The following is a 25,680-nucleotide window of genomic DNA, read 5'->3' as shown; positions in this document are numbered from 1 at the left end:
GTCACAAACGCCAAATACGCAATTTATACAAATGTAATTTATACAAATGGCTGGCACAACTTCAGAGGGGACATAGTATTTGGAAAAGTTAATGTGTCTTTATTTTTCTCTGATCTCATCCCCCTTTCTCTGTGGATCTTCCTCTGCAGGCTGTACTCGTGTCTGGCCAACGGCAGCCCAGATGAGTTCCAGCGAGGGGAGCAGCTGTACAGGATGAGGGCTGTTAAAGACCCTCTGCAGATAGGTGAGCAGTGGCCCTCACCTATACCATCTCAGCACTAAGACAACAGTAGCACGGAAGACTGAACTCTCTAAACCTCCTACAAACCTCCATAAAGTCGTCCTGGTCACACATTGGTTGGCTTGTCCCACAGCCACACACTCACCCTTTGGGCTTCAAAAAAATGAGTTGAGAATTTATATAGTTGAGTGTTATTCCCAGGTCAGATGCTGTGTCCACCTCAGCAGTGTGGTGTCCTGGTAGAACTGCTGCATTTCTCTGCTCATCCCAGATGACTGGATTAGAGCAGGCAGGCAGGATGTGTGGGGATTACAGGAGCTTTAATGACCCTAAACGTTCCTAACGGAGCCTTACTCACCAGCTGTGACAGATAGAATTCAGATAGAGCACGCCACTCTCACTGATCATTACTAGGGCCCAGAGTTTATCCTGACCCCGTGACCTGATCAGAAAAAACTGTGGCCGCTACTGTTTTTCTTTTCCCGGTCAGGTTATATTTATCACTAATCATTAGCCATTGACTTTGCCAACCCAAAGTTCATTAGTAGAAAGAAAATTTGGTGTAGTGTAGGAATGCTGCTGTACTGTGCCGTTTAAGACATTTCCCAGGTCAATGAATGAAGCCACGGGTGAAATATAGTGCATATAGACCTGCTATTACATGGGGCACCTCAATAGTCACCTAGGATTAACCACAAGCCAAGCAGCCTGCCCCAACACACTGGACATACTACTTAATGATTGGGTTATTAATCCAGTCCTCTCAACATCACTGAGATGCCAGCTAGGATCAAAAAGTCTTACAGTGAAATGCCCTTTTATGCACTGCTCAACAGTGGACCAGTGGTTTATGCTTATACAGTCGCAATAAAAAGTATGTGAACCCTTTGGAAATACCTGGATTTCTGCATAAATTGGTCATACAATTTGATCTGATCTTCATCTAGGTCACAACAATAGACCATCACAGTCTGATTAAACTAATAACACACAAACAATTATATGTTTTCATGTCTTTATTTGAACACACTGTATAAACATTCACAGTGCAGAGTGGAAAAAGTATGTGAACCCTTGGATTTAATAACTGGTTGACCCTCCTTTGGCAGCAATAACCTCAACCAAAGTTTTCTGTAGTTGCGGATCAGACCTGCCAAACGGTCGGGAGGAATTTTGGACCATTCCTCTTTACAAAACTGTTTCAGTTCAGCAAAATTCTTGGGATGTCTGGTGTGAACTGCTCTCTTGAGTTCATGCCACAGCATCTCAATCGGGTTGAGGTCAGGACTCTTTCTCCGCACATAGTGTTGTGTTCCTTCCAAACAACTCAACTGTAGTTTCATCTGTCAACAGAATATTTAGCCAGTAGCGCTGTGGAACATCCAGGTGCACTTTTGCAAACTTCAGACGTGCAGCAATGTTGTTGTTTTTTGGACAGCAGTGGCTTCTTCCGTGATGTCTTCCCATGAACACCATTCTTGTTTGGTGTTTTACGTATCGTAGACTCGTCAGAGATGTTAGCGTGTTCCAGAGATTCCAGACACTCTAGGATTCTTCTTAACCTCATTGAGCATTCTGCGCTGTGCTCTTGCAGTCATCTTTGCAGGACGGCCACTCCTAGGGAGAGTAGCAACAGTGCTGAACTTTCTCCATTTATAGACAATTTGTCTTACCGTGGACTGATGAACATCAAGGCTTTTAGAGATTATTTTGTAACCCTTTCCAGCTTTGTGCAAGTCAACAATTCTTAATCTTAGGTCTTCTGAGATCTCTTTTGTTTGAGGCAAGGTTCAGGCAATGCTTCTTGTGAATAGCAAACTCAAATGTTGAGTGTTTTGAATAGGGCAGGGCAGCTCTAACCAACATCTCCAATCTCGTCTCATTGATTGGACTCCAGGTTAGCTGACTCAAATGAGCTTTTGGAGAAGTCATTAGCCTAGGGGTTCACATACTTTCCCCAACCTACACTGTGAATGTTTAAATGACGTATTCAATAAAGACAAGAAAAATACAATAATTTGTGTTATTAGTTTAACCTCTTGAAGCTAGGGGGCACTATGTTTGTCTATTGTTGTGACTGAAGATTAGATCAAATTTGATGACCAATATATTCAGAAATCCAGGTAATTCCAAAGGGTTCACATACTTTTTCTTGCCACTGTAAGTTATGTTAAAGAAAGACTTTCACTTAACAAGCAATCTAACATTTCCCACTGTATTAAACCTTGGAGGGGCATGTATCTTTTTTCAAAGACTCCCATAATGACCCAAGGGTTCTGATTTAAAACGTTAACAACCATCTTTGAAAGCAAGCTCTTTCTCTTTATCTGCTTTGAGTGTACTTCGTTGTTTTCCTGCGAGTCCAGGGTATGTTACTCAGTGCTGTATTAGGTGAAAAGCATTAGAGCTCATTGTGAGGTAATGGAAACCATGTCTCTCAGTGGAAGTAGTAGGGGAAGGGAAGTAGGTTAGGGGTGGAGGAGGCATTAGACTGCCAGGGAGAAGCAGATCGACTGGAACAGAGCTCCGCTCTCTGAAGGGGGCCTATTGTTTTGAATCTGGAATAGTTACGCTGAGTTGTTCCTCTAATCCCATTCCCTCTCCTCCTCTTTGCCGGCTCGGCCTCACCAGGAGAATGCTGGCTGCTGTCCAGCGGGTAAAAGCTTTTGGCCAACCTTCCTAATCTCCCCCCCCCCCCCCCCCCCCCCTCTCTCCCATCTCCTAGTCTCTCTGTGTACATGGAAATACAACTGCCTTTCATTTCCTGTCTGGCAGCCCTTACTGCTGCACAATGTCGGCCAATGGCTGGCTCACTATTAGTGTCAGCCCCAGCACTCTAAGTTTTCCTGGCCCACTTCATCATAATAACACTTTCTCATTCCATTTCTCCAGTCTCATTGTCTGACACAGACAAGCAGATTGACCTTTCAGAGCTGATATTATCCCCTCTGTCTTTCTCTCTCTCACTCTCAGGTTTCCACCTCAGTGCCACCGTGGTATCGCCACAGACTGGCCAATCAAAAGGGGCGTACAATGTGGCTGTCATGTTTGACCGCTGCCGCATTACCTCCTGCAGTTGCACCTGCGGGGCCGGGGCCAAGTGGTGCGCCCACGTGGTGGCCCTCTGCCTCTTCAGGATCCACAACGTGAGTTTAGAGTACACACGCACACAAGGCATTACCGCATGAATACACCTATACTGTACACCTTTGTGCTGTAGTATAGACAGTATATGTGTGAGTAAGTTAGTGTAGCACTGTGACTAGAGTCAAATCCATTTCAATTCAGGAGCTTTTACCCAAACCTGGCACAGACAAGCCATAGCCTATAGACGGGTTGACAATGTCCCAACAATAATTTGTGCGCAACTCTTGAGTTAAAAGGCTGTGTTGTCATAGATATCTAGCAACGGCGTCTAGAAGCTGCTGTGCGGTGAATTATAGATGACTTGTTTCAGCTAGTTGTATTTGTTCTTAATACCATGTCTTGTTTTGACTCTTGTCACGTCTATGCTAATATGGCTAGGGTTAGCTAGCCAGATAACCAACAACTGTAAAAATGTATTTTAAAGACAAACAAGTGCTTATTGGGAAAATGTATTTATTTTTTCAATGAACATTTGCAGACTAAATATAACTGGCATGTTATCAAGAATCCTTTGCCAACCCTGTCTGTTTTTACCTCGTAGTTGCGCACCAATCAGTTTTGTTAGTAAACACCCCACCCGACTCTCCTGATATCACAGTCGAGGTGGGTCTTGCAGGGTCTGATGGGGTGTGTGTGTGTGTTTTTGCAGGAACGTGTGTGTGGGCTCAGTTCAGCCTTTGAAGTTCTGTCCAGATGTACTAAGATCATATGAACCCTTGGCCAAGCTGATTATGCTATCATGATCAGAATCAGAAAATGAACTTTGAACTCTCAATCCTCATTATTTGTTTTCCAGAAGAAAATAACTCTCTATCTCGCTCGGTAATCATCAGTCCAGGAGAGCGCCTCGTCTCCCATAGCCATCCCTGTCTTATCGCCCACTTCATCCTGTTAGCTGTTCTGTGACACGCGTGAGGGCACACACTAGCTTTCCTGTGACCGTTTATCAGGCACACATGGACCCTTATTAGCCATTATTGTATTGAATGGGTGGATTGACTGTAAATTAATGAGCAGCTTTCAGGCCCAGATAGGTGTGCTGTGCTATTTATGTTATGCTTAGCCATTTCCATGAATTCAGTCCCCTCACTCTGTAGCCATGAGAGGTGCCATTTTGTCGTGACCAAACCCATATCATCACTCTAAATACTAACCGGGGCACTTATTCCAAAATCTGTTTTAGAACGCAACAGATGTCATTTGTGACTTACGAGTTGCCACTGCCCTCATGAATTGGATATCAAATAATGAGACGTCTTGAAATGAATGCTTCTACAGGTTTTATGAGAAATACAGACACACTAGTGCAGTTTTTTGAGGGGTTATGTTAAAATGGGAGCCATTGGTTGTAGATGGGCTTGACCTAGTCCATTATTAATGACCAGTTAAAAAAAAATACAAAAAAAGTAAAAAAAAAAAAAAAATCCAGTGTCTTGAGTCTGTGTCCTGAGAGCACGTTCACACAGTGTGTCAGAATATAGTCGCATCTGTTTTTTAAAGGCACTGTGGTTTCAACAGGATATGATCAAAGTGTGCATTTTCATAGACACCAACTGAACCCAGTCTTACCTGTTTCTCTCACTAGGGCGCATGTGCACGCGCACACAGACATGCACACAGTGCAACTTGACAGTGCTCAATTAGTTCCACCTTACGAAACCACTCCAGAAGATCAACGCGATAAACACTGAACACACACACTGCACACCAGAACTCTTGACTGTTCCATTTGTAAAGCAACTTACATGAACACCCCTAAAGAACTGTTACATCTAACGTCACTCTCTGAATCAAATCAAATCAAAATCAAATTTATTTATATAGCCCTTCGTACATCAGCTGATATCTCAAAGTGCTGTACAGAAACCCAGCCTAAAACCCCAAACAGCAAGCAATGCAGGTGTAGAAGCATCATCTAATGAAATATTTTGGTCAGAGAACATTCTAATAGAAGCGCTTCACCGAAAAGTTGAGCAACTGCTTTTAAAAGTTTGGGGGTTAGGGAGGAGTGTGCGGGCAAAGGGCATATATGCTGATGATCTAATCCTATTAAAGAGCATGACATTTTCTTTAGCAGAGTATTAGAGCACAAGCATGCTGCTGTTCCTGCTATTTACCCTGGCTCTTAGTCTACACTTAGCCCATCATTATATCCCCCCCCCACCGTTCCTTTTTCTGGTCTCCATCCTGGGCCAGGAATCCCGAGGGTTTCCACTTCCATTCACCACACAGTAGCAGCAGACTACCCCCCCCCCCCCCCCTCTTTTTCCCCTCTAGTCTTTTTTAATGTGAGGTATATTGTAATTTCTTTCTGTGGTGGTGGTGTCTCGTTCTGTACAACACCCACCCCCCAACATTCCATATTCCCTTTAATGACCTGGAGAGCCAACCAAGAAAATAAGCCTTAATCATCAAACCCTGGCCTGGCCCATCTCGCCAACATGTATTATGCATGGGCCACATCCTCCCATTTGAAAATGAGGGGGATCTCTGCCCTGCTCCACAGTGGAGCAGAAGGTATAGCTAAGCAGTAGGCAGGACTCTCACTGCATTCTTAATAAAGTCATCACACAGCAGAGACCACTCCACAGCCTCATGGTCACAGCTAGCTAAGTATTCTAGGCCGGGGCCACCAGCCTACTATAGTGTGGGTGTTCTGGTTGTGAAGAGGGATATGGCAGCTCAATGTTTCTTGTTTGTTAACAATGTGTAAGTACAGTATGGTCAATGAACAGTTAATGATTGTGAATTTGAAGTTTGTTGCACATCTACAGTTTTATTTGAATTATCTGTTTATATTTGATTGATCTGCATTTAAACTCACTGTGTGAACAGAAAACAGAGCAAGGTGAGATCCTAAATGTATGCTAATACCTGTCACCCCTGTATTTATCTGCCAGGCGTCTGCAGTGTGCCTGCGAGCCCCTGTTTCAGAGTCCCTGTCCCGGCTGCAGAGGGACCAGCTGCAGAAGTTTGCCCAGTACCTAATCAGTGAGCTTCCCCAACAGGTAAGAATGTCGAACCACACTAGTTGGATAAATTGTATGTATTAGCACTAGCAACACTGTTGAATCCCAGACACATTTCTCACTCCCTTTTTTAGGCTTTCCAAAAACTATTAGATAATGTGGTTTATGTACTTAAGTTCACCAAGTTAGTCATAAAAATAGATTTTAGTTGAGTGTAAGAACAGTGTTGTATGTTTTACCTCCCAGTGGCTAGGTTTGTAGCGGTAGCTGACCTCAGCCTGTAACCGGCCCAGTCTCAATACTCCCTTTGTCTGTGCTACTGAGATAAATAACACACAGTAGCTACATTGTCTCTTTATGTATTGCAGTTAGTACTCATTCAAACTTTTCTGTTATTTTTCTCCTTCAGATTTTGCCCACAGCCCAGAGGCTCCTGGATGAGCTCCTGTCCTCCCAGTCCACAGCCATCAACACAGTGTGTGGGGCTCCAGGTATGCCCTGGCTGTCTGTGCTTCTGTTTGCCTCCTGCAGGGGGCAGCCTCTACTCATCTCACATGGGTTCATAATGTGGTTGGAGATAATAATAAGTCAAAGGGCTTCCACTTCCACCACCAATATGAGATAGGGGAGTTGCTTCCCACACCCTCAACTCTAGATAGACCCCCATCTCTGACCATTTGCACTTAAGGCGTTTGCGTGCTTATGTGCTTAGAACACGCTGTAGGGTGGTTCAGATGGGATGTTTCACAAATATCAGCTAAAAACAGTTCTTTACATTTGTTGTATTGTATTTCTTGAGCTTTCTGTTTACTCCCTGCCTTCTGTGTACAGACCCCACTGCTGGCCCCTCGGCCTCTGACCAGAGCACTTGGTATCTAGATGAGTCCACGCTCAGTGACAACATCAAGAAGACGCTGCACAAGTTCTGTGGCCCCTCTCCTGTGGTCTTCAGGTAAGAGAGCAGAGACATGCATGATCAAAGTGGAGTATATTAAGAAGAGGAAAGGGTATGTGTGTGTGGAAATATACTTGCTAATCTTTGTAGCGGGTCTTCCCTCCCGGTTGCAGTGACGTCAACTCCATGTACCTGTCATCCACGGAGCCACCGGCTGCGGCAGAGTGGGCATGTCTGCTGAGACCTCTGAGGGGGCGGGAGCCTGAGGGGATCTGGAACCTCCTGTCTATCGTCAGGGAGATGTTCAAGAGGAGGGACAGCAACGCTGCACCTCTACTAGAGATCCTCACAGAGCAGTGTCTCACTTATGAACAGGTAACACACACGTAGACACATGTTACATACATACTTATAAACTGGGTGGTTCGAGCCCAGTACTGATTGGCCGACAGATGTGGTATATCAGACCATATACCACGGGTATGGAAAAACATTTATTTTTATTGCTCTAATTATGTTGGTGACCACTTTAGAATAGCAATAAGACTCCGTTGGGGTTTGTGATGTATGGTCAATATACCACGGCTAAGGGCTGTGTTCAGGCACTCCGTGTTGCATAAGAACAGCTCTTAGGTGTGGTATATTGACCATATACTACACCCCCTCAGGACTTACTTCTTAATTATATACAGCAAATTACATGTTTGACTGTTTCAATTGGAGAGGGCTTCACTTTATCCATGTGAACGCACAGAGCCTTCTGACGAAATTAGAGGAATTAAAACTCCTCGCTTCTAACTCACGAGCTGCAGTAGTTGCTGTGACTGAGACATGGCTCGACGGGTCTGTGACTGAGACATGGCTCGACGGGTCTGTGACTGAGACATGGCTCGACGGGTCTGTGACTGAGACATGGCTCTTTGGGTTATAGCATTCATAGAATTGACCGAAACGGTGGTGGCGGGTGTGTTTTTACTAGGAATTATATGCATTTTGACCCTCGTTCAAATCTGTAAACGGATGGTCTTGAGGTTGCATGGATAGATATACTTCTTCCTAAATGTCGTCCTATACTTGTTGGTCTGCTATCGGCCTCCTAAGCAGAATCATTTCTATGATTTACTTTAATCTAATTGCTGCAATCACAATGTATTGGCAGATAGGGAATGTATCCCGCTTGTCGGGAATGTGCAGTTATCACCCAAGAAAAGTACACTAGTAAATGCCCTGTATAACTTTAATCAGTTATTTGGACTAAAACAACTGATTGTTGAGCCAACCCAGGTGTGTATTGACAGTAAATTAACTTTAGATTTGATTATTGTATCAGACCATGAGAATGTCGTCAGTCAGCAGTCTTAAATATTGGTTTTACGGTAACCTACTGTACTCGTAAGAAATCCAAAATGCTACTAGAGCCAGGTAATAAATACATGAAGGTACTGTCTATGAAACAATACTCAAAGGAATGTTTTGCAGAAGTACTTGGAATTTCAAATCAAATTTTATTGGTCACATACACATACACTAGAAGCGTGTGCTTCTAGTTCCGACCGTGCAGTAATATCTAACAAGTAATCTAGGAATTTCACAACTACCTTATACACACAAGTGTAAAGGAATGAATAAGAATATGTACATATATTTTGGATTGGTCTCATGTACTAAACTGTGATGTCGATCAAGCTTGGTATCTTTTTAAAGATCTGTTTCTGTCTGACACCGGTTCCGATTTAAACAAATTTGAATCAAACAGCGGTCAGGGAAATGGATCACTTACGACATCTTAGACCTCATAGGGAAAAGGGATCGCTACCTGGCCAGATTCAGAAGGACAAATCTACAACCAGATTATTATGATTATATTAACTGTAGAAACCAGGCAAGATACAAAATGGATAAGGCCAAATTCCAACATTACATGTACAGTGCCTTGCGAAAGTATTCGGCCCCCTTGAACTTTGCGACCTTTTGCCACATTTCAGGCTTCAAACATAAAGATATAAAACTGTATTTTTTGTGAAGAATCAACAATAAGTGGGACACAATCATGAAGTGGAACGACATTTATTGGATATTTCAAACATTTTTAACAAATCAAAAACTGAAAAATTGGGCGTGCAAAATTATTCGGCCCCCTTAAGTTAATACTTTGTAGCGCCACCTTTTGCTGCGATTACAGCTGTAAGTCGCTTGGGGTATGTCTCTATCAGTTTTGCACATCGAGAGACTGACATTTTTCCCCATTCCTCCTTGCAAAACAGCTCGAGCTCAGTGAGTTTGGATGGAGAGCATTTGTGAACAGCAGTTTTCAGTTCTTTCCACAGATTCTCGATTGGATTCAGGTCTGGACTTTGACTTGGCCATTCTAACACCTGGATATGTTTATTTTTGAACCATTCCATTGTAGATTTTGCTTTATGTTTTGGATCATTGTCTTGTTGGAAGACAAATCTCCGTCCCAGTCTCAGGTCTTTTGCAGACTCCATCAGGTTTTCTTCCAGAATGGTCCTGTATTTGGCTCCATCCATCTTCCCATCAATTTGAACCATCTTCGCTGTCCCTGCTGAAGAAAAGCAGGCCCAAACCATGATGCTGCCACCACCATGTTTGACAGTGGGGATGGTGTGTTCAGGGTGATGAGCTGTGTTGCTTTTACACCAAACATAACGTTTTGCATTGTTGCCAAAAAGTTCAATTTTGGTTTCATCTGACCAGAGCACCTTCTTCCACATGTTTGGTGTGTCTCCCAGGTGGCTTGTGGCAAACTTTAAACGACACTTTTTATGGATATCTTTAAGAAATGGCTTTCTTCTTGCCACTCTTCCATAAAGGCCAGATTTGTGCAATATACGACTGATTGTTGTCCTATGGACAGAGTCTCCCACCTCAGCTGTAGATCTCTGCAGTTCATCCAGAGTGATCATGGGCCTCTTGGCTGCATCTCTGATCAGTCTTCTCCTTGTATGAGCTGAAAGTTTAGAGGGACGGCCAGGTCTTGGTAGATTTGCAGTGGTCTGATACTCCTTCCATTTCAATATTATCGCTTGCACAGTGCTCCTTGGGATGTTTAAAGTTTGGGAAATCTTTTTGTATCCAAATCCGGCTTTAAGCTTCTTCACAACAGTATCTCGGACCTGCCTGGTGTGTTCCTTGTTCTTCATGATGCTCTCTGCGCTTTTAACGGACCTCTGAGACTATCACAGTGCAGGTGCATTTATACGGAGACTTGATTACACACAGGTGGATTGTATTTATCATCATTAGTCATTTAGGTCAACATTGGATCATTCAGAGATCCTCACTGAACTTCTGGAGAGAGTTTGCTGCACTGAAAGTAAAGGGGCTGAATAATTTTGCACGCCCAATTTTTCAGTTTTTGGTTTGTTAAAAAAGTTTGAAATATCCAATAAATGTCGTTCCACTTCATGATTGTGTCCCACTTGTTGTTGATTCTTCACAAAAAAATACAGTTTTATATCTTTATGTTTGAAGCCTGAAATGTGGCAAAAGGTCGCAAAGTTCAAGGGGGCCGAATACTTTCGCAAGGCACTGTAAGTTGTCATTAACAGCATCTATCAGCCTTGTAAACTGGAAATGTTAAAGGACATTTGTTCAAACTCCCCATAAGGCAAAATCCTGTAGTATTGGCCTAGATATTGATGATGATTTATGTTATGACCAGGAAAAGGTTGCAAATGATTTTAACATTGTTATTATTATTTTTTTACCACGTTAGCCTCATCTCTAGTTAAGAAGTTACCTACCTGCTCTGGACACTATGGCCAGTCTTTCATTAACAACTTTTACCATAGGTATCAAAGGTACCTTTTAGCAAAGGTATCACAATTTGTTTTTGTTTGTGCTGTGCATGGTAACAGAGGACACATTTTCTAATCTACTATGCTTAATAAGCACAAACAAAGCAACTGGGCTGGATAACCTTCCTGCAAGATTCATAAAGGATAGTGCTTGTGTCACTGCTAAAACGATAACGCATATTGTAAACCTTTCTATAAGTAGTGGTACATTTCCCAAGGATCTCAAAACAGCCCAGGTGGTTCCACTCCACAAGAAGAGCAGTAAAACAAATGTAGGAAACTACAGGCCTGTGTCTCCTCAGCACCTTATCCAAAGTTGTTGAGAGATTTTTTTTTGATCAACTTGAGTGGTAACTTCTCGAGCACAAACGTCTTTATGAACTCCAGTCTGGCTTTAGAACACCTCAATTCTACTGATATTTGCCTTATCCACCTTTTTGACCACATTAAGCAGGAAAGTGAGAAGGGGAACTATACAGGCTTGTAGTCATGTTAGACTTGCAGAAAGCTTTTGACACTGGACCATGATATTCTCTTGATGAAACTGAAATGCATGGGTCTAAATGATGTAGCAGTGAATTGGTTTAGGTCTTATCTGACAAACAGAACACACGTATGTAATGTTGGTGATGTTCTGTCAGAGGCCAAAGAAATATCCTGTGGGTAACCGCAGGGATCCATTTTAGGGCCTCTTATTTCTTATATACGTTAATGATATGCCAGATACAGTAAAGTGCAACTCCTGCTTTATGCTGATGATTCAGCCATACTGGTATCAGGGAAGGATATAATAAATATCACATTTTATTTGTCACATACGCATGGTTAACCGATGTTCTTGTGAGTGTAGTGAAATGCTTGTAGTTTACATAGAGGAGACACTGAGTAAGAAGTTGCATTTTGTTAGAGATTGGTTGACTGACGGCAAATTGTCGCTACATTTGGGAAAAACTTAATCGATTTTGTTTGGAATAAAACGTAGATCGCTTAAGGCTGACAAGATAAAGGTAAACTGCAGGCAAGGAGATTGAATCTAAAACGAGTAACTTATCTTGGTGTGTCCCTAGATCAATCCCTTTCTGGAGACCTGATTGCTGCTGCTGCTGCAAAAAAGGCAAAGAAATGTTTATCGTAACACTAGATGTTTTAACATCAAAGTTAAGAAACTGCTCGTCTCAACCTTGATTCAGTGTCATGATGATTACGCCTGCTCTGCTTGTTATAGTGTGCTATCAGAAAAGCTGAAAAAAAGAATGCAGGAGAATGCAGGTCATGCAAAATAATGTCATCATGTATATGCTGAATGTCCCCCACTAGGACCCACATAGGGATACAGGAGTTCCTGGTGGTGGGCTTGTTGCTTAAATGATCGTGCCCCAGGTTATATGAAAAACCACATTGATATGGTCTATAACCAACACCGTTAAAATACCAGAGCTAGGTGTTATGTCTCGTAAAATCCCAAGAGGTAACAGTACTGTGGTGAGCAGGTTTTTCTATATAGGCATTTGTCTATGGAATAGCCTTCCCTTGGAGATCAAGCAAATAAAAAATAGCTTTAAAAAGCAGGCAAAGGTTTTAATTTGGACAAGGTTGTCCAAAGAGAAATCACTCCACTGCCCCTTGTGCCCTCTACTGTTGGTCAGGTGTATTTATTTGAAGGATCGGTATGATAGATTGATTTTATGGTTGATTTTTAAGGTTAAGGAGAAGTGCAGTGAAGAGTGCCACTTTTTAGGATGTCAATAAATGAATGTATTTATGGTTGTTTATTATTTGGTCTTGCCTTTTAGTCATTATATGTGTTATTGTTTTTACCATCGAGGACCACTTTGGAAACGAGCTTAATACTTTGGAATGATATCCTCTGGGTCCACATTGTACATTTTGTTGTATGTCTGTTACTCAATATAAATTCAGGACATGATAGGACAGCAGTGACTGTTCTCGCCTTTCTCCTCAGATTATTGGCTGGTGGTACAGCGTGCGTACGTCGGCGTCCCACAGCAGTGCCAGCGGGCACACGGGGCGCAGTAACGGGCAGTCGGAGGTGGCAGCCCACGCCTGCGCCAGCATGTGTGATGACATGGTGGTTCTGTGGAGGCTGGCTGTGCTAGACCCTACCATGAGCCCTCAGAGGTGAGGTCACTTCCCTTTCTGCCTGTTTAACGTTTAGCCTTGGGGCACAGCCCTCCTCCTGTCTCTTACCTTCATTTCACCTCTCACTTTCACAAGTGTTCCCAGGCCTGAATCTGTCTGTGTAGGGTTGATTGTCACTCCTTTTGAGGCTCTGTGAATTTAATCTGATTTGAGTAGTCAGTGTTTGGGACATTGAGTGTTTTATAAATGAGGGCATCTTCCTGATTCCCTGTGTCATGTCCGATTCTCAAGGCACAGAGCCAATTTGCTGCTTGGCTTTCAAAGTGTTATGTGCTCTCGCTCTACACACTGACAAAGAAAAATGTGGAATGACTGTCAGATTTCTCTGCAGAAAGCCTTTTTGTGTCTGTGCACTTCTTCCAGTTACATTGATGATTTTCTGAATGATACCCATTGTGTGTGTGTGGCAATACATTGGCAATTATACAAATTGTGTGTGTGCCTTTGTGTGCTTGCTTGTTACTCTAGTCTCTGCTCTGTGGCTCTTGTTTCCTGGACTGACTATAACAATGTTTATTTTTGCACCATCCTATAGGCGTTTGGAGCTGGCCTCCCAGCTCAAGCAGTGGCATCTGAAAGTGATTGAGATTGTGAAGCGAGGGCAACATCGCAAGTCCCTGGACAAACTGTTCCAGGGCTTCAAGCCAGCCGTGGAGTCCTGCTACTTCAACTGGGAGGTGGCCTACCCACTGCCAGGCATCACCTACTGCAGTGCTGACAAGAAGAGCGCCTCCTTCTGCTGGGCCAGGGCAGTGCAGCAGCAGAGAGGGGCCAAGGCTGGCCTGGCTGGAGACACCTCTGAACTTGGAGGAGGAGGGGGGAGATCTGGCAGCTCTGAGGGAGGTGGGGGAGACTACAAGGGCAGAACTCCCCAACAAGAAGTGGCTGTCAGGCCCAAAGAGACCATTGTGAGCAAGAGGAAGGGGTTGTCGGCCGGGGGCGGAGGAGGGGTCCTAGTGCGGCTAGGGGGCAGTGTCTGTCTTTCTCTAGAGGAGGGCAGTAGTAAGGGGATGTACAAAGGCGCAGGTTCCTCCTCGTCCATTGGGGGCAAGGCTAAGCTGGCCCAGGGGGGGAAGTCGTCCTCCGGGGGATCAGGAGGGGTAGGGGGAAAACACCAAGCGGCCAAGCGGCGCACCAGCAGTGAGGACAGCTCCCTGGAGCCTGACATGGCCGAGCTGAGCCTGGATGATGGCTCCAGTCTGGCGCTGGGCGCCGAGGCCAGTAACACCTTTGACTTCACACCCCCGCCACCCGAGATGCTACCCTCACCAAGCCCACTACTCAGAGAGCCACACAAATACAGTGGGGGAGGGAAAGGGGCCGGAAACATGCCCAAGGAGCACTCCTTCGAGGTCAAACGTGTCACTCTTGCTGCCACCCTGCCTGTCACTGAGTCCCAGCCCACCTTCCCCCTCAAGGAGAACGCCACTGTCGTTGTGGAAGCGGCTGTTGCCTTGGAGAAGGAGGTGGAAGTGGAGGCAGAGATGGAGGTGAATGGAAATAAGGAGGTGGCCCCCGCTGGAGACGCTCGGCTCTCCACCTCGGTCGCTGTTGTTACCGTGACTGCTGCTGCCGCCAAGCCACCGCGTGGTGGGCGCCGAGAAACTGGCGCTGTAGCCCTGCCCAATCAGAGCCCAGGGGCAGGGGGAGACCCTGTTGGTGAGGATGACTACCGGGCCTACTACCTAAATGCAGCCTCTGAGGAGGGGGCAGAGAGAGTGCCAGAGAACAACCATGAGGAGGAACCAGACATCTTTGCTGGGATCAAGCCACTGGAGCAGGAGGGCCAGATGGAGGTGCTGTTTGCATGTGCAGAGGCCCTCCACGCCCATGGCTACAGCAACGAGGCCTGTAGACTGGCAGTGGAGCTGGCTGGAGACCTGCTGGCCAACCCTCCAGACCTGAAGGTGGAGCAGCCCCAGACGAAGGGTAAGAAGAGCAAGGTGTCCACCAGCAGGCAGACCCAGGTGGCCACCAACACCCTGGTCAAGACCTCCTTCCTGCTGACGGTGCTGAGCGAGAGGCTGGAGCTCCACAACCTGGCCTTCAGCACGGGCATGTTCTCCCTGGAGCTGCAGAGGCCCCCAGCCTCCACCAAGGCCCTGGAGGTCAAGCTGGCCTACCAGGAGTCAGAGGTGGTGGCTCTGCTGAAGAAGATCCCTCTGGGCCTGGTGGAGATGACGTCCATACGGGACAGGGCCGAGCAGCTCCGAGACGGGAACTTCTGTGACTACAGGCCTGTCCTGCCCCTCATGCTGGCCAGCTTCATATTTGATGTGCTGTGTACCCCAGGTGACTCTCGCTATACATGTCAAATGTTCTCTGTTTGAACTCACACAATACATACAACAAACAGTATATATGCACACAGATGTAGAACTTTTACTTGCTAATTGATCAGAATTACATGTCGTGCCATCATCACACTAGTGAGACTTCCAGTAATTTATATTTCACCCATCCCCCTCCTTTATTTTGTTTGTACAGTTGTCTCCCCCACAGGGTCCCGTCCTCCCAGCCGTAACCGGAACAACGAGATGCCTGGAGACGAGGAGCTGGGCTTTGAGGCTGCTGTCGCAGCACTGGGTAAGATCGACCACAAAGTTTTTACATTTACACCTTCAGGAAGTGGTAGGCACTACATTCAATGGCTCAGTGTTGAGGTTAGTGATACTTAAATAGGAAAACATCCAGGTACCAGTTTGGCTTTGAAACTGAACTCATTTGCTGCCGTCTGTTCATATTTCTACCTCCCTTTTTCCGGCTGTAGGTATGAAGACCACAGTGAGCGAGGCAGAGCACCCTTTGCTGTGTGAGGGGACCAGGAGAGAGAAAGGAGACTTGGCTCTGGCTCTTATGATCACATACAAGGATGACCAGAGCAAGCTGAAAAAGGTAGCCCTTGGTTTCCACACTGTAGCTAGTAGAATGAATTACTTACCAAATTTTGATTGTGATGACTCTCGCTCTGTGACCTCTTAGATCCTGGACAAGCTGCTGGACAGAGAGAGCCAGACCCACAAGCCCCAAACCCTGAGTTCCTTCTACTCCAGCAAGCCAGCTGCCAGCAGCCAGAGGAGCCCATCCAAGCACGCTGCCCACAATGCTCACGGACACGGAGCGGCCACCGGAGGGGTGTCCAAACACGCCCCAAACGCCACGGCTGCAGCTGGGTCCTCCTCTGTGCAAGCGGTGGCTGCTGGTGGGGCAGCAGGACAACTGGCGGGCAGCGGGGTGCAGAACAACGCCACACCCGGAGATGGCGTCAGTGAGGCCAGAGAACAAGGTGAGACACAGACAGGGTGGTTATGTCGTACTGTACCTGTCCTGCACTGAAAATGTTGTTACCCTACCTATACAAAACAGTTTGTTGAAAATGGAAGGAATCCTTTGAATCCAACCCTCACTGTTGCTACTGTACGCATGTAAAACGTATTCAATACTTAACTTATTGTCTCAGCAGATGGCGCCCAGCCTGCATCATGTGACCAGCCGAGTGAGTCGGTCCCATTCAAGCCCGAGGGCACTGTGCCTAGTCGCTTGGCGCTGGGAGGACGGGGGGCATACAGCGGGCGCTGCTGGGGCTCTCCTGTCCGCCAGAAGAAGAAACACACAGGTAACCAACTAACCATGACCCTCAACCTCAGATTAAGACACAGGCTGTGTCTCTAATAACAGCCTATACTACTGTATATACTACTGTACTGTTGGGGCGGCAGGGTAGCCTAGTGGTTAGAGCGTTGGACTAGTAACCGGAAGGTTGCAAGTTCAAACCCCCGAGCTGACAAGGTACAAATCTATCGTTCTGCCCCTGAACAGGCAGTTTACCCACTGTTCCTAGGCCGGCATTGAAAATAAGAATTTGTTCTTAACTGACTTGCCTGGTTAAATAAAGGTAAAATAAAAAATAAATAAAAATAGTGTGCACTGCATTTGACCAGGGCCATGTCATATGACTGGAATGGCTTCTAGAGGTAGTATTGACATGTGGCTGACTAGAAGTTTTAGGTTTAATGGTTTTGATATTGTTGTCCCAGGCATGGCGAGTATCGACAGCAGTGCTCCTGAGACCACCTCAGACAGCTCCCCCACCCTCAGCCGACGTCCACTCAGAGGGGGCTGGGCTGCGGCCTCCTGGGGGAGGGGCCAGGACAGTGACAGCATCAGCAGCTCTTCCTCTGATTCACTGGGCTCCTCCTCATCCAGTGGCTCTCGCAGGGCCGGAGGGGGAGCTAGGGCAAAGAGTACAGACACCAGCAGGTGAGTGACTCCTACATATTCTATACACGTGTTGATGCTTTCTAATTATTGGAGAACTCAACTAAGGTATTGACGAAAATATGCTAATACCCTGAATTTCCTCCTTCCGCCACCCTCTTAGGTATAAAGGGCGTCGTCCCGAGTGCCATGCACCCCATGTGCCCAACCAGCCATCAGAGGCGGCGGCTCACTTCTACTTTGAGCTGGCCAAGACGGTGCTGATCAAGGCCGGGGGCAACAGCTCCACCTCCATCTTCACCCAGCCCTCAGCCAGCGGGGGCCACCAGGGTCCCCACCGCAACTTGCACCTCTGTGCCTTCGAGATTGGCCTGTACGCCCTGGGCCTGCACAACTTTGTCTCGCCCAACTGGCTATCCAGGACCTACTCCTCCCACGTCTCCTGGATCACAGGTGAGGTTTATAAAAATAAAATAATCTAGTTCATCCCAGAAGTGATGTTTTTTTTTAATAGTAGATGAGACACGGGTAGCTAGCTATAAGCTTGGTCTGGTCCACCACACTTTTAATGAGTGTCTCCTCCTCTCCCCCTCCAGGCCAGGCCATGGAGATTGGCAGTGCTGCCCTCAACATCCTGGTGGAATGCTGGGACGGGCACCTCACCCCTCCCGAGGTGGCCTCACTGGCAGACAGGGCATCACGGGCGCGGGACCCCAACATGGTTCGCGCTGCGGCCGAGCTGGCCCTGAGCTGCCTGCCCCATGCACACGCCCTCAACCCCAATGAGATCCAGAGGGCCCTGGTGCAGTGCAAGGAACAGGTACATGTCCGGTACTCTTCAGTTCTGCAGAAGACACATCGGACTACTCATGTAGGCTGGGCATCTTTTTATTCTTTTACCCTTTTATCCATTTTGTCCTGAAAATTCACTTTTTTTTCTTCTTAATCTCATAATTTCTTCTCCCTCTCTCGTCACCCCCCCCCTCCTCTCTCCCTGCAGGACAATGTGATGCTAGAGAAAGCCTGTATGGCTGTAGAGGAGGCAGCCAAGGGGGGCGGTGTGTACCCTGAGGTTCTGTTTGAGGTGGCCCACCAGTGGTACTGGCTCTATGAGCAGACAGTAGGAGGGGGATCAGGGGCCCAGCGCGAGGGCCCGGTACGCTGCAGGGCCAACGGTGGAGCTGGGAGAAGGCCCCCGGAGACTGGTCACGGTGTGACGGACAACAGTGGCAACATGGAATCCTCTGGTGTTGCCACAGTGACTGCCTCTGTGACAGCAGCGGCTGTGGTGCCCGTCATCTCTGTGGGCTCCACCATCTACCAATCACACGCCCTTCCTGGCTCTGCCATGGCCCACCCCCACTCCCAGGGCCTGCATCCCTACACTACCATCCAGGCCCACCTGCCCACTGTCTGCACCCCCCAGTACCTGGGGCACCCGCTTCAGCACGTCCCCCGGCCCACTGTTTTCCCCTTGTCAGGGGGTGCATACCCACAGGTAAGAGGACTGTCTGGAGGCATCATGGGAGGGAGGATAGAGAGGAGGGAAAGACTGATGGAGACAGAGAGCTGGGAGAGAGATGGTGGGGAGAACTGATAAGATGTTCAAATCAAATTGAGTTTCTTGGGCTTCTAGTGAAATACTGTGTTGCTAGTTCTTCTTTATGTAAGTAGCTTCCATATACTTAGAGGACATTAAGTCTCCCTATAGACCCCAACCTCTGCTTCACACTACATGCCGGGATTCTCTCAGTCCCTAGATCCCTCAAACTCAATTCTGGACCTTTTTTCAACTCTTTTTTTATTGTTCCCCTCTAATTAGGGACTGATTTAGACCTGGGAAACAGGTATGTGCAATTCTTTATCAGGTAGAACAGAAAGCCAGCAGGCTCCGGACCTCATAGGGTAAGAGTTGAACACACCTCCCCTAGAACATAACAGAGAATAGCTGATGGCAGAGACTGCTCCACTACGTCTTTGACTCGCAAGATCCATTTGAATCTCCAGAGTCACTAACACACAGTTTTGAATTCCATTGATTTATTTTTCATTGTTGTTTTGGTAACTGTTTCTCAAGTTTTGTTATTTTAATGACCTTTTGTTCAGTTTGTGAAGTTTGAATTGATATGGAGAAGGGAGGGAGAGTTGGGAGGGAACTGAACAAGTACAATATTGAAACTAAGTTTCAAGGAGACTCAACTAGACAATTGGACCACTGCGAAGTGATCAGTATGCACCTGGTGTACCTACAGTGTTTGACTTTGAAACTCTTTTTTCTTTTCTACTTACGCTACATTCTCTATTGTGCATGTCAGGAAATTTGAGCGGAAATGATGGGAGAATTTATTAGTATTGACTGACAGCCACTCCGTAACTATAGGCTGAAAAAAGTAAATGGAGACGCAAGCACACCATGCCTTAAAACCCCCCAAGGGCTCAGTGGGGAAATCTGACAACCTTTGTTTCACTATATGAATGATAAATGACTCGTCTCTTATTGTATTAAGCCCACGGCCATTGTCTTCCGTCACTCCTACATGTCACTTGTCCCTCAGTGCGATATTCTTATGCACTATCTGACGTAAGACAGTGGCCCGCAACAGAGAATAGCATCTAACTAATTTTAAGTGTGTATGTGTGCCCTCCCAGGGAATGCACCCGGCCTTTATCGGTGCCCAGTACCCGTTCTCAGTGGCCACCGGCCCCCATCCGCCCATGGCAGCAACTGCGGTCACCTTCCCTGGTATTCCCGTGCCGTCCATGACCCAGATCGCCGTCCACCCGTACCACACTGAGACCGGCCTGCCTCTGAGCACCACTGTAGCAGGTGAGCGGAGACCACTGCTGCGTGTGTGTTTGCACACGTCCATGTGTATGATGTGTTGTCTGTCTATAAACGTCAAATAGTAGTCTACTTAGCATGTTAGCTGATGTAGTTGATGGATCACATTCAACAGGAACAACTTTTTTAAAAAGAAAACATTTACTTGATGGATGTTTTATAATGGGCTCTCCATGGCACTCTCAGGAGCCACGACTTTTTCCTCTTTCTATCCAGTAGGTGGCGTCCATTCAGGCGCCACAATCCAGGCCATTCAGGGGTCATCTCTTCCTGGTATGTCTTCCCAGCCCGTCTCATTGGTCAGCGCCCCCTTCCCGTCTGAAGACGAGCAGCATAGCCAGCCAATCAGCCAGCAGGGTCTTCACTACCTGCACTCAGCTTACAGAGTTGGTGAGGAATATACCTATGCTTTTAAGTGTCCATGATAAGATTCTCTAGATGTAATACTAGATGGTATATGCACTGTGAATATCAGTTCTGTCATTTGCGATTGTTATGCATTCTATTCAAAGTAATTGGCATTAACTGTGATATTTGACCCTGGCTCTTTGATAGGCATGCTGGCTTTGGAGATGCTTGGAAGGAGGGCTCACAACGACCACCCCAATAACTTCTCCCGCAGCCCCCCATACACGGAGGATGTCAAGTGGCTCCTGGGCCTGGCTGCACGGCTAGGTGAGAAAGGGGCAGGGATGAAGAGGGCATGCTGCGGGCATCTTGGATTCTAGTAGTTTCATCTATTAAGGTGTTTTGGGAAAACAGGGAAATATTGATTTGAAGTATTTATGCACCATCATCATAACTTCTGGTGGTTGAATAAGGTGAAGACTAGAGTTGAATGCAAAGTAAGACACACAAACATATCAGAGAACTGCATTTTCTGTGTATGTTGAGAGGATTCTACTGAAATGATTCTGCCAGAATTCAAAGTATAACATACTGTATCTTAGTTAAAAAAAATTATAATAATAATTAGGATCCCCATTAGGCGACCCAAATTGCGACAGCTAGTCTTACTGGGGTCCGCACCTTAGAGACAAAATACTTTACAATTTACATACTACATGTTAATGTTTTAAAATGTGTCTGTGTGCGCATCCGTTAGCCATAGACTTTCGCTAACTGTCAGCAAAGCGTAAATCCTCACCATTCTCTCATCCTCTCCAGGTGTGAACTACGTGTACCAGTTCTGTGTGGGTGCGGCTAAGGGTGTGCTCAGCCCCTTCGTCCTTCAGGAGATCATCATGGAGGCTCTCCAGAGACTCAACCCCGCCCACATCCATGCCCACCTCCGCACGCCCGCCTTCCATCAGCTTGTGCAGCGCTGCCAGCAGGCCTATCTACAGGTAACACCAGAGCCCAGGCCACAAACGACCCCTAGACCAGGGTTCCCCAACTGGCGGCCTGATTTTATTTGGCTCCCCAAGTTTTTTTATTTTTTATGAACAAAAATAAATTATCATTTAAATTGTTGTACAGAAGACTGTAAAAACAACAGTAAATCAGTTTAATGATTTTAGTTTTGGAAATCTGTTCCAAAGTATTCCAACACATAGTGGCTTTGGAAAGTATTCAGACCCCTTCACTTTTTCTACATTTTGTTACGTTACAGCCTTATTCTGAACTGGATTTAATATTTTTTTTCTGGGGCTGCCTAAGTGGGGCAGCGGTCTAAGGCACTGCACCGCAATGCTATCTGCGTTACTACAGATCCTGGTTTGATACCGGGCTGTGTCACAGCCGGCCACGACTGGGAGACCAATGAGGCGACGCACAATTGGCCCAGCGTCATCCGTCTGTGAGCTGAAGCGCAGCTGGGTGATGCAGCAAGACAATGATACAAAACACACAATCAAGTCTACATGAAAATGGTTAAAAAGCAACAAATCTTAAGTTTTGGAATTGCCTAGTCAAAGTCCAGAACTAATCCCTATTGATATGTTGTGGCAGGACTTGAAACAAGCAGTTCATGCTTGAAAACCCACAAATGTCGCGGAGTTAAAGCAGTTCTGCATGCAGGAGTGAGCCAAAATTCCCCAACCGCGATGTGAGAGTCTGATCAACAACTACAGGAAGCATTTGGTTGCAGTCATTGCAGCTAAAGATGGCAATTACTTTTTCACAAAGGTTAATTGAGTGTTACATTTTTTTTTTGTAAACTCACTTTCCCTTTATCTAATATTAAGTTTTGGTTTCACGACACTGTAGTTGAGTGCTACAAACTTTTGTAAAGGGAGACTCCGGAGTGCATCCACTGGATTGCCTGCTCTGATGGGGAAGCGGCTAACAGGCTATGACTGTTGCAAAGCTGAAAGGCATGTTGGCCTCTGGAGATTCTGCGCTAGCTCACATGCACATTTAATTCCTTGCTGTGGTTTGAGTCACTGTCTTTCTGCTTTCAACAAGGCTAGATAAAACCGATGTGTGGGCTTTAAAGGTGAACGTTCAAATTCTCAAAATGAACACTGCTTTATGAGCGTAAACATAGGAAGAGGTGATGTGTCTGTGACTATCTGCCCCAATTTCAGCTGACTTGCTCTACCACCTGCATGATGTGTTCTTGCTACACACTTTCACAAGTGTGTGTGTGTCGACATATTTGTTGTCAGCTGACAGTGTCCGCGTGACACAGGCTCTCCTCCTCTATCTCATCAGGCTGTTAATGAGATGAGGTATCTGATGGGTTGTACTCAAGCGGGAAATATACCATGACTAACAGTGAGTCATCTCCTCAGTCACAGGAGAGGAATTAATTCCATATGTTGGGTGTCATTATGGATATGTTCACCAGAAGAGGCTGGTGGGAGGAGCTATAGTCAGACTGGCTCATTGTAATGGCTGGAATTGAATAGAGGGAATTGAGTCAAATGTGGTTTCCATATATTTGATGTTTGATATAGTTAAATGTGTTCCAGTCTTTACAATGAGCCCATCCTCCTATAGCTCCTCCCACCAGCCTCCTCTGATGTTCACCAACTGTCTTTCTCTGTAATTGGTTCCTCATCTCCCTTAGAACACATCCTGCTTAAATTAAGCTCCAGTAAATGAGGTCAAAATAGTAACTTTTGAGGTTCTCCTATTGAAGTTAAAAGGACTCCCCGCACTCACCCGATCAATGCATCATTTTTCATTTATTTAGGCGTCAGACCATCAGAGCATATAAAAACACACGATGACAAAGGCCACATACAGGTAATGTGCGCCAATGCAATCAGACATGATGAGCAACACTTGTGTACAACACAAACGCCAGGAGGCACATCAGTAATCATTTATCTCCGAAAATGTGTGACTTGATTGAGACAAATCATTTTTTTATATATATATATATATATATATATATATATATATACTTTTTTACATAATTTAAATTTTTTTATGTAGTCTTTTCATAATTCATAAACACTTAAAACAAGTAAATGGGAGTTAAGACGAGGAAAAGCCTCAAATGAAATAAAAATACAGAAGGGGGGGTCTATGGGAACCTGTAAGAGGGTGTCAGGGTTAAGAACCATCATAAATGACAGGAACCACATAATGCGGGGGGGTTAGGGGGAAACGGATTAAAGCATGACACTCATGTCAAAATTATCATTAAGCCTTGATGGATGTAAAGTGCCAAGCATATGAATCCAAAAGAGTTTCCTTTGGCACAGCTTTTTACCTCTGGATGAAGGTTTAAACTTTTTCAATAACCTGAAATCGTGAAGATTTGTTAGTGGCAGGCAAAAGGGTCATTTTCACCATTACACCTTATGGTGCTCTTGCTCACATTCGTTGCTTAAGGTGCCTAGAGATTTTCCCAACATACAAAATACCACATGGGCAACATAAGATGACAATAACATTCATGGTGTTATATGTAATATAATGATTTCAGATAGTCCTGAATTAATCATGAATAATGAAAGTTAAATGGGGTATGATATTCATGCCTCTATCACTCATCATTATTCACGATTAATTCAGGACTATCCGTAATCATGCTAGCAAACCACAACGTAAACTCAGCAAAAAAAGAATGTCCCTTTTTTCAGGACCCTGTTTTTTAAAGATAATTTGTAAAAATCCAAATAACTTCACAGATCTTCATTGTAAAGGGTTTAAACACAGTTTCACTTTCTTGTTCAATGAACCATAAGCAATTAATGAACTTGCACCTGTGGAACGGTCGTTAAGACACTAACAGCTTACAGACGGTAGGCAATTAAGGTCACAGTTATAAAAACTTAGGACACTAAAGAGGCCTTTCTACTGACTCTGAAAAACACCAAAAGAAAGATGCCCAGGGTCCCTGCTCATCTGCGTGAATGTGCCTTAGGCATGCTGCAAGGAGGCATGAGGACTGCAGATGTGGCCAGGGCATTACATTGCAATGTCTGTGAGACGCCTAAGACGGTGCTACAGGAAGACAGGACGGACAGCTGATCGTCCTCGCAGTGGCAGATCACGTGTAACAACACCTGCACAGGATCGGTACGTCCGAACATCACACCTGCAGGACAAGTATAGGACAAGTATAGTCGGATTCGCGTTTATCGTCGAAGGAATGAGCGTACACCGGGGCCTGTACTCTGGAGCGAGATCGAGGTGGAGGGTCCGTCATGTTGTAGGGCGGTGTGTCACAGCATCATCGGACTGAGCTTGTTGTCATTGCAGGCAATTTCAACGCTGTGCATTACAGGGAAGACATCCTCCCTCATGTGGTACCCTTCCTGCAGGCTCATCCTGGCTCAGGCTCATCCTCCTGCATGACAATGCCACCACGCACAGAATGAACAGTATGGCTGATTTCCTGCAAGACGGTAATGTCAGTGTTCTGCCATGGCCAGCGAAGAGCCTGGATCTCAATCCCATTGAGTGCGTCTGGGACCTGTTGGATCTGAGGGTGAGGGCTAGGGCCATTCCCCCCAGAAATGTCTGGGAACTTGCAAGGTGCCTTTGTGGAAGAGTGGGGTAACATCTCACAGCAAGAACTGGCAAATCTGGTGCAGTCCATGATGAGATGCACTACAGTACTTGATGCAGCTGGTGGCAACACCAGATACTGACTGTTACTTTGGATTTTGACCCCCTCCCCCTTGTTTGTAGTCACAAGCTTGATGTTGTCATTGCGTGCTAGGAATATGGGACCAAATACCGAATTTGACTCATTTTGGTCTCCTAAAATGGGGGGGGGGGGGGGGGAGACTATGTACAAAACGTGCTGTAATTTCTAAATGGTTCACCCGATATGGATGAAAATCCTCTCAAATTTAAAGTTGACAGTCTGCTCTTTAAACTCAGTCATTGTATCATGAAAAAAAGTGTCACTGTCCCAATACTTTTGGAGTCACTGTATACGCTTTAGGGTTAAATGTGGTTATACTTGTAACATAGCAGTTTCT

General features: G+C 45.7%; 1 protein-coding gene across 22 annotated transcripts in view; it reads left to right on the top strand.

The window, feature by feature from the left end:
• LOC109899707 (zinc finger SWIM domain-containing protein 8) overlaps nt 1-25,680 on the top strand; it is a 43,678-nt gene that overhangs the window by 13,972 nt on the left and 4,026 nt on the right. For 4 of the 22 annotated variants that reach the window (XM_031835738.1, XM_031835718.1, XM_020495155.2 and 1 more), the window contains 20 exons: nt 150-244; nt 3,215-3,387; nt 6,289-6,396; nt 6,767-6,848; nt 7,189-7,309; nt 7,426-7,627; nt 13,037-13,212; nt 13,769-15,525; nt 15,712-15,819; nt 16,004-16,128; nt 16,216-16,519; nt 16,694-16,849; nt 17,271-17,493; nt 17,615-17,904; nt 18,048-18,322; nt 18,452-18,949; nt 20,080-20,278; nt 20,480-20,683; nt 20,849-20,968; nt 21,461-21,639. In XM_031835738.1, coding sequence (XP_031691598.1) covers nt 150-244; nt 3,215-3,387; nt 6,289-6,396; nt 6,767-6,848; nt 7,189-7,309; nt 7,426-7,627; nt 13,037-13,212; nt 13,769-15,525; nt 15,712-15,819; nt 16,004-16,128; nt 16,216-16,519; nt 16,694-16,849; nt 17,271-17,493; nt 17,615-17,904; nt 18,048-18,322; nt 18,452-18,949; nt 20,080-20,278; nt 20,480-20,683; nt 20,849-20,968; nt 21,461-21,639 — 5,395 coding nt within the window. The remainder of the gene's footprint in view (nt 1-149; nt 245-3,214; nt 3,388-6,288; nt 6,397-6,766; nt 6,849-7,188; nt 7,310-7,425; nt 7,628-13,036; nt 13,213-13,768; nt 15,526-15,711; nt 15,820-16,003; nt 16,129-16,215; nt 16,520-16,693; nt 16,850-17,270; nt 17,494-17,614; nt 17,905-18,047; nt 18,323-18,451; nt 18,950-20,079; nt 20,279-20,479; nt 20,684-20,848; nt 20,969-21,460; nt 21,640-25,680) is intronic. The other 18 variants (XM_031835730.1, XM_031835733.1, XM_031835739.1 and 15 more) reach the window with 18 other exon arrangements.

Source organism: Oncorhynchus kisutch, linkage group LG11 (genome assembly GCF_002021735.2).
Source record: "Oncorhynchus kisutch isolate 150728-3 linkage group LG11, Okis_V2, whole genome shotgun sequence".
Lineage (NCBI taxonomy): Eukaryota > Metazoa > Chordata > Actinopteri > Salmoniformes > Salmonidae > Oncorhynchus > Oncorhynchus kisutch.
Note: the sequence above shows the minus strand (reverse complement) of the source record. Positions and strands in the feature narration are given on the sequence as shown.